Source organism: Pan paniscus, chromosome 7 (genome assembly GCF_029289425.2).
Source record: "Pan paniscus chromosome 7, NHGRI_mPanPan1-v2.0_pri, whole genome shotgun sequence".
NCBI lineage: Eukaryota > Metazoa > Chordata > Mammalia > Primates > Hominidae > Pan > Pan paniscus.
The window spans coordinates 85,384,014-85,393,590 of record NC_073256.2 but is presented as its reverse complement, the minus strand read 5'-3'; the positions used below and the strand labels follow the sequence as shown (position 1 = coordinate 85,393,590).

Here is a 9,577-nt window from a genome sequence, read left to right as displayed (position 1 = left end):
GGATATTTTGGGAAAAGAAGTCACATATGCTATGTATTTACCATCCTTGACCCAAATCTCTTATTTTACAGTCGAGGAAGCTGTTTTAGAGAGGTTTGTGTGACTTTTCCAAACTCACAGCAATAGTAAAAAGTAGTGTCTGAAGTTAACTTGGGTCTTGTTGAGTTTCATGTTCATAGTTCTTTCCACTAGTCCTTGCAGATGTGGCCCCCGATGCCCTCTCTTCCCCGTTCTGGTAAGTGTGAGTGTGTGTGGGGGGGTGCGTGCTTGTATGCCCCCCCCACACACTTGTGTATGCGCATACGAATTTAAATGGAGAAAGTGGAGAGGCCTGGCCTCTGAGAGATCTCTTCCTCTTTTACGTCTAGGGAAGTCGCTCAGCTCTTCTGAGCCTCAGCTTCCTCGCAGATCAAATGAGGCTAGCTGGGCAGCCAATCTCTAAGGGCCTTTCAAGATCCGATAAACAGCTCTGGGAGACATGCAATCTCTCTCATGTCCTTGCCACATAGTAGGTACTCCATATGCAGCTATTGAATGGAACTAAGATGCATTTTTCTCCAGGATGGCAATATTTGACTCAGGCACATTTTACAGAAAGGAACAAGGAGCAAGGCACCAAGATGCGCCTTTGGACAACAATGCTATTATCTTAGACTATGTTCTCTTGAAAACTTGGTTTCCTCAATTATCCAAGGGTTGGATTGGTAGGTCCCCTGACCCTTTGCTTTCTTTTTTTCTTCTTCTTATTTATTTTTAATCTTCTGGTCTCTGGACATTTCACAGATTTTTAGCCCCTCAACCTGAAGGCTAAATTTCTTCAGGAGATTTGGAACAGACAGAAGGAAGCATATGGAATTTGTGTATCAAAAAACTTGAGATCTTGAAGGGTGTTTAGGTTTCCACCCAAGTTCCTGGTTCCCGAAGAACCCACACTGCCTTCAGTGGGTCTGTTCTCTTGGTTTTGAAAAATTCCATTTTACTGCGCAGAACCATTTTTGGTTCTGCCCAGACCTAATTTGCAGGGCCCCCGTGGAAAATGAAAATGTGGGGCCCCTTGTTAAAAAATTATTAAGGATTTCAAGGCGGTGACATCAGAGCATTAAACCAAGTGCTGGCCCTTTGTGACCATCTAGGTTGCCTGCCGGGAAAGCTACCTTGGCGCTGCCTCTGCTGCCTCCCTCAAGACAGCAATGAGGTAAATCCGTGGTGAAGTCGTTAATCTGAGAATGTTCTATAACACATTGACTTCAGCTCCATTTTATAAGTTTGGTTAGTATTCAATCATGTAAATAGAGATCATGACTCAATTTTACTTGCAAGAAATGGGTGTACCACAAAAACTTGGTTAAGTTCATTTCTCTGAAACAGAAAAAAGTTTAAACACCTTTTATTTGAAGAAATATTGCTTCTAGACTTTCCTGAAGCCAGAATTGTTCTATAAAAGTATCATGGAATATTATACATGATTAAAAAACAGAGTATGCTTCCTAATAACTTGAAATCTTTTTACAAAGCACATTATTCATCATCATAAATATGTTTGTTCTGTCATCCCACCGATGATACACACATCAGGTAAGCAGCTAATTTGAACATATGTACAGAGTCTATGATAAAGATTTAAAGTTACCAAAAAGATTCAGCTATAACATATTAAATTTTCTTTAAAAGAGTTTACCATAAACACTTAAAGAAAACATAATTTATCTAAGCACTTGAATTATCTAAAAATAAGAAGAAAACCTCTCTTAGGGTAAGCAAAAACACATCATCTTGGGAAGCTGAATAGGAGGGTACTGATGACTCAGTGAGGTAATCCTTTAGCTGGTATTTAAAAACCTAATACACAACAAGAATATTTTCAAGAATACAAATTTTCAAAAGCAATTTTGAACTATGTCTTTAAAAGATATCAGAACTTGGTGAAGGTCTTACAAATAATCATAGAACACAATGTTAAGAAATTAACTTCTCTTGTGGTAGGTTGAAATTGTGGAACATTCATGATTTTCTTTTATTGAGAAGTTCTTGGTGCAGATTCAAAACTAGTCATATTTTGTCAACATTTAAGCTTCTTAGCCATGCCAAGAAAACCAAATAAAGATGAAAATAAAAGATCTTTAGATCTTTTTCTCCTGTCAAGAAAATAACCCAAAATATAGCAATCTTAAAGGTATGATGTATGATGAACGCTTTGAGGCTAGGCACAGAGAGAGCAGGCAATCTTCATTTTGTTTACTTATTTATTTATTTTCACCACCAACATTATTAACCATGCCTTTCTGCTAATCGATTTTAGCAAGTCGAGGTAAAACACATGCAACATTTTCTGGCAAAAGCTTAATGTCAAACAATATGTGATCCATACTGTGTGTCGTCCTTGGGGGTTTATTTGACTTTGTCACAATGACAGCCAACAGTGAGACTGATAAGCCTGTAAAAATAAAAAAATAAGACTAATCAAATAGACATGGCATTTTAATCTCAAAGTGCAAAATCATCTAACTGAAAATGACGGCATTGAAAAATTCCAGTGGTTAAAAATGAATCAAAACTTCATTACGCAGGCAGTGGAAGTGTGTTGAAAGATTTACCAGGGGTGTCAAGTTTTAGACACTCAGAAAGGCACCATTCTAGCCATCTTGATTGGATAACATGTATATACTTATGTCCCTACAATATTCAAAAGATAATACTGTTTTAGTACAAAACAAACAAACAAGCAAAAAATCAAAACCAAGCCAACCCAAATATCCCCAGCCTTTCTTTCTACTCTTGGCAGATAGTAAATTATAACGATGAGTCTCCGTGTGCACACTGCTTGCTCACATGCTCACTAGCTTCTACTGCACAAAGGTACCCAGGGTAGCTTGGAATGTTGGTGGCTGTGATTACCTTTATTAGTTTACAAATAAAAAAGTTAAAAAGAAATACTGTGTTTAGGGTAAGGTAACAATTTCATCTAATCAGAGGAGAGTGAAGAGGAGGCGCTGCCTTCTAGGTGCTGTGACTTCTCCTTTTCGTGATTCTTCTCCACCTTGGTCAACATCTTCCCCGCTATGCTGGAATTACTTCGGTGTTCTGCGGTGGCCATGGTGAACATCTGATGAACTGAAATTCCATCGGAATGCACAGGAAGATATAGTTGATCTTCAAAAATGTCCTTTCCAGGACCACCATACTGGGGAAGTTCTTTCGGGTGCCTGCGAATGGGCTGCAGCCTGGGGCTGGGCCTGAGCTCTAGCTCTGTCATGCCATCGCCACTGAAATCGGTTTCCAGATGATTGGTCCCTTCATGCCCCGTCCATTTTTCAGTTTTTCTCCAGTGTTCAGAATTCAAACGATTAACTTCTGGAATGTCGTTATTCCATTCAAGTTTACTCTCTGGACTTAATGTTGGTCGGTTCAAATGCAGGGTTCGAAGGTCGGCTGGCAAGGTCAAATGAGGTGTTTTCCCAACCTTATGCCTTGGGTCTTCATCTGAGTCAGCAGAGGCCATCTCCATTGACACAGCGCGCTCAGCAGAGACAACCAGGAACCCGTCACTTTGAGCAGTTTGAGTCTTATTTGTTTTATTTTGCTCATAGTGACTCTTCAGCAGTGCAAATACTCTATCTACATCCTTCAAGTAATTAGTCCAGTCCACCAGACTAAGTCTGTAGTTTTGTCTGTACTCATAGATGTTTTCATTCACACTGTGTAGCTCCTCTAGGCCTTGCCAGTTGATGTCTGCAGTGAGACGGGGCTGATTAACCTTCCCATCCATCCCATAACTGTCCTCTGTGAAAAGAGAGAAGAAGGTGAATCATTAGTGGAGAAAAGGCTTTCTACTTACCTGGACAAGCAACTTACATTGTTTTTACAGAGTTAATCAATGAGAAGTATGACACTCAAAAGCATTTTCCCCTAGTCATTTGTTATCACAGACTGGCCTTAGGTTACAGGTGATTAAACAACAGAAAATTGGGGAAAAAAAAGATCACATTCATGAAAACATCTATGACTAAGCATGGTTAGTGCTGAAAATGGCACGGTCCTTTCAGCCAGGGGATTTGGGTTTCACTCCTGGCCCCACTCAAATCAACTTTGCAACCAGAAGAGCATGTGAGTGAGTCCCTCTGAGTCTTGCTCCCTCATTTGTCAAGTGTAGAAATAGTTGTATGATAAAATCATTACTACTTACAAGGTTGCTGGGTGAATGACAAATTTGAAAGTATTTGAATGTAATAGGCAATGCTTAGTATGATATTTTTATTTTATATCCCCTAACACTCAGTATAAAAGCAAATCTGAATGCAATTAAGCTCTTCAAATCAAATGCCTGGATTTATTTCTTTGATTGTTGTTTTTGCCCTGAAAGTTCTATGTCCTAGATAAATGTGTGCCTTAGATAACTGAATGACTTTCTCATATGCAAAGAAGGCACCAGCTTTCTTTCTCTCAGATCTTTCTACATCTCCAGGATGACTGTAGCCCTGCAGAAAATAACACTTGTTCTCTAGTTGTGCCTAAGTACCATTTGGAAAGAGGTGGCCTAGATAAGTGCAATGACCACCCATAAAGCCATACAGACCAGCAAGAAGAATAAGCAAAACTATACCAAACCCACAACCTCGGTGTAGCTAGAAGATAGAGAATCCTACAATCTTCAGATCACGTGTAGATAAAAAAAGTTGACATCAAATCCCAGCAGAGCTGAATGTCACACTGTGGCCACAAGCTCTGGGAAAACAGTATGGAAGAGAGAAGAGGGAAGTGTCAGTGGAGTCAAAGATTGATTGGAGGCTGTTGGTGGAAAGAACATCAATCTTTTGCATAAAATACTGTAGAGATTCCTGGTGAGCCACAGCACTGACAATGAGGATGGGACCCCTAAGTCCCAGCCTTGTGCCTGTGCACGATTGAAGGCAGCAGTCTGGGAGGCATTGCTTAGGGCAGAAAAGGACACAAAGGAAGAGAGAAGGGAGAAACAGCCATTGGAAACTGGGTGGTAAAACAAGGAGGAAGCAAAAGATGGGAAATTTCAGATCCTGCAGGAAAAAAGAGATATGAAAAGTTGGAAGACACACAACCTCTCTCACTTTCACTCCCAAATAATAATAAAATAAAAAGGTAAAGAGGAAGTATACTTAGTTACACACTCACAGAAAAGAATTCTGTAAAAGTAGGAGGCTTGTAAATAGTATAAATGCATGAAATAAAAGAACCTAAATCTATATCATATTACCATAAAAGAAAGTAGAACAATGAGATACCATCTCATGCCAGTCAGAATGGTGATTATTAAAATGTCAAGAAACAACAGATGCTGGTAAGGTTGCAGAGAAGTAGGAATGCTTTCACACTGTTGGTGGGAGTATAAATTAGTTCAACCATTGTGGAAGACAGTGTGGTGATTCCTCAAAGATTTAGAACCAGAAATACCATTTGACCCAGCAATCCCATTACTGGATATGTACTCAAAGGAATATAAATCATTCTATTATAAAGACATATGCACACGTATGTTCACTGCAGCACTATTCACAATAGCAGAGACATGGAATCAACCCAAATGCTCATCAATGATAGACTGGATAAAGAAAATGTGGTACATATATACCGTGGAATACTATGCAGCCATAAAAAGGAATGAGATCATTTCCTTTTCAGGAACATGGATGAAGCTGGAAGCCATTATCGTCAGCAAATTAACACAGGAACAGAAAACCAAACACTGCATGTTCTCACTTACAAGTGGGAGCCGAACATTGAGAACACATGGACACAGGAAGGGGAACTATCTAACACTGGGGCTTGTTGTGGGGTTGTTGGGAGAAAGAGAGCATCGGGGAAAATAGCTAATGCATGCTGGGCTTAATACCTAGGTGATGGGTTGATAGGTGCAGCAAACCACCATAGTACACATTTACCTATGTAACAAACCTGCACATCCTGCACATGTATCCCAGAACTTAAAAAAATAAAATAAACAACAACAACAACAAAAATAAAGTGGAAAACAAGAATTTAAAAAACCATCTTAAGAAAATGCTCCTGGCGAAATAAACTATAAAGTGCAGAAAACCACAACACACCAGTGCTGTGTGAATTAAATGTTCTCAATCAAGCATATGAGGATGGAAAAGCTATCTGAAATCAGAAATTCAAATATGAACCTAGCATCTCATATGCAGTCCAGATCTCCTTCAAGTATCAAGGCTATAAAGGAACAGTTTGAAACACATAAGAATGCAGGGGATACTGTGCACATCAGCTCTTCTTCAGCAATCTTCCAGAGGCTGTGACTCGTTTGTCCAAGAAATCACTGGGGAAATGGAAGCAAAAATATTGAGGGTGCACATTTAATAGATTTATCAGATCTAGGATAAAAATAAAGGTAGAAGAAGTGTGAAAAAATAATATATGCATTTTGTAGGACATGCTAGAAATAATGCAACTAAAAATGTGAGAGGGAGCACAGACCAAAGAGAATAATCTCATTCAGTATGATTCAGGTAATAGTTGGGAGTGAGAGAAGCCATTAAAAACTGTCTAATGAGATAATGAAAGGTTAAATAAGATAACAGGGATTTAGACCGGGCATGGTGCCTCATGCCTCTAATCCCAGTAGTTTGGGGAGGATGAGGCGGGTGAATCACTTGAGGTCAGGAGTTTAAGACCAGCCTGACCAGCATGGTGAAACCCTGTCTCTATTAAAAACACCAAAAAAGAAAAAACACAAAACAGGGATTAAGGGCATTAAAAATGTGTAAGTACAAAGACAATTACCAAAAGAGCAACTATCTTGATAAAGAAGAAATTATAGAAGATGCAATGAGAAATATATAGAAACACAATAGGTGTTATCAGTAGAAGGGAGCAAGAGTAAATAAGAATATGTATTGGAGTCTTAGGGGCACCATCAAGTGGACCTTTTGGTGTGCTCCCTTGTGGTAGCCACTGGGGCTCATAAAATGAGTGGGTATGGGGGGTGGTGCTGCAGCCATGCAGAGATGGGCTAAGTCTGGACCTATTCCTCTTGCACCGTCAGACATATAATGCCAAAAAGAGAGTCAGAGACTGCAGATGGCTATGGGGCAGATTCCCCTGGGGTAGGCACCCCATGCATAGCTGGTAAGTGGATTTCATGGGAGCAACCAATGCCAGTAGCCCTGACGGGATAGATCAGGGTCTTAACAGAAATAGACACTTACCCCAGGCTGGGCTTTGTAGACCCATTTTAAGCACTGCATCTACTTAAATGCAATGCAAATGCTTAAAATATTATTACAGGATAGGAACAGAAAATACTGTACTAATTTGGACCACCAAGTTACATTTCTTCAGATGAAAGGACACATTTTATAGCCCATAATGTCCAAAAGTGAGCAAAGATAGCTCACATCAAATGGACGTATAATGGTGCACATTATCCTTAGAGTAACAGTTCCATAAGAACAGGAAGGAATGGGCAGTTAAAACATTTGCTGTCTAAAATGTGGGGAGACAAAAGCACTGAAGGCTGGCTTACATACCTTCACACTCAACATAAGGGGGCTAAGGGAATGTCCCCCACTGGACAGATTTCTCTGCTTTGCAGGAGGATAAGAGGAGAGGGGGCAGGAGAGGATGCTGGTGTGATGATGCAAGTCTTCTGCACAGCACTTCAACTTTCTTTTTTATACGTGATGCAGAGATGCAACTGCTGGTGTTGGAAGCAGGGATGTTTCCTAAGCAAAAAACCCTAATTATACTTTAAAACGATGTCAGAATTCCTAAGGGCCTGATAGGGCAGGTTGTGCCTTCACCCCATCTGGCAAAACTGGGGTTAACAGTGAATGCAGGTATATTGCCTGGTGGTTAAAAACAGTTCATTAGTTCTGCACCTATATAAACTTACTCTATTTGAATGGGAGCACACTGAGCAAGAGGTACTTGCTAGCCTATTATTGGTAGTCTAGTGATAATACTAGACTAGTATTGCTGCCTGAAGCCTAGAGCAGCACAATGGCTGAATCTAATGTCTCTTCCAAAGGTGGAAAACTTTGGTCATAAATGGAGAGATGGAGGAATAGTAACTGAGGCTGAAGGAATGAATAAGTGGGTTATGTCATGAGTCATGAGAGAAATCCAATATTACATTAACAGCTTGAAAAAGGCTCAGAACAGGAGATGACATTGTCTCTTAGCTCCATTATACCAGACTCCTAAAAGGGTGAGGTCATATATTGCTAAGCCACTCCTGGCAAGATCCAACAGAAGCTGGCAAACCTGAGTGGCCTTGCCCTAGGAGGTATTTTCATATGACAGAATGATGGACTGGACTAATTATTGATGGCTGAATGCAATTCTAGGAATGTGCCAATATCTTTTGACTTTTATAATCTTCTCACTAAGGGGTTCATGGCCAGGGGACCAGGGCATCATAAGAAAAATGTATTTGGTCTACCCCCAGTTCACAGAGATCCTAACGCCCTTGCAATCTCCAGGGAGATAAGAGTGTCTTTTATATGCTGAGGAGATGGCTAGGGTACCCTAGACAGCTCTAGGTTGGGAGCTGGGCTGATCATCAGAAAGACCTCCACATGATTAGAGAGCTGGGACTCTCAGACCTCTGTGGAGTGGACAGGGGCCTGGAGATTGAGTTAACTACCAATGGCCAATGATGCAATCAATCATGCTTATGTAATGGAACCTCATTAAAAACCTTAAACGATAACAGGGTTCAGAGAAATTTCCAGCTGGTGAATGCAACCACATGCCGTGAAGGTAGCACACTTCGAACTCAAGGACAGAAGCTTCTGCGTTTGGGACCCATCTGGACCTTAGCCTATGTACCTCTTTGTATGGCTATTTATTTGCATTTCTTATAATATCCTTTATAATAAACTGGTAAATATTTTAAAAATCGTTGAAATATACAAAATTAAAAACACAAGAGATGTGGCTCATGCCTGTAATCCCAGCACTCTGGGAGGCTGAGATGGGAGGATTGCGTGAGCCCAGGAGTTTAACAGCAGCCTGGGCACCATAGCAAGAACTCACCTCTAATAAAAATTTAAAAATTAGCTGAGTGTGGTGGCACACGCCTGTAATCCCAGCTACTCAGAAGGCTGAGGTGGGAGGATCACTGGAACCCAGGAGGCTGAGGTTGCAGTGAGCCATGATTGCTACTATACTCCAGCCTGGGTGACAGATGGAAACCCCATCTTAAAAAAAAAAAAAAAACAAGAGACTACTTTGCAGACCTCAGTGAGAACAAATTTGAAAACCTGGATGAAACATAGTTGCTCAGGAAAATAGTCTGCCGAAATTGATGCTGTTAAAAGAAAAACCTCAGCTGAATTAAGTTTAACAGAGTTTAATTGAGCAAAGAACGATTTGCAAATCTGGCAGCCTCCCAAGCCAGAGTAGACTGAGAGACTCCAACGCAGCTGCGTGGTGGAAGAAGATGTATGGACAGAAAAAGAAAAGCGACGGACAGAAAACAAAAGTGAAGTACAGAAGCAGCCAGATTGGTTACAGCTCAGTGTTTGCCTTATTTGAACAGAGTTTGAGCAGTTGGCCACCTTTGAAGGGCCAAAACTCAGTGATG

At 40.5% G+C, this 9,577-nt stretch overlaps 1 protein-coding gene across 6 annotated transcripts in view; it reads right to left on the bottom strand.

Moving 5' to 3' along the window:
- Window positions 1-1,371: 1,371 nt before the first annotated feature.
- Window positions 1,372-9,577, bottom strand: part of SULF1 (sulfatase 1) — a 201,954-nt gene continuing 193,748 nt past the window's right edge. For all 6 annotated transcript variants that reach the window (XM_063606811.1, XM_063606810.1, XM_063606809.1 and 3 more), the window contains one exon: window positions 1,372-3,780. In XM_063606811.1, the coding sequence (XP_063462881.1) occupies window positions 3,750-3,780 (31 nt within the window). In that variant the 3' untranslated portion in view covers window positions 1,372-3,749. The remainder of the gene's footprint in view (window positions 3,781-9,577) is intronic.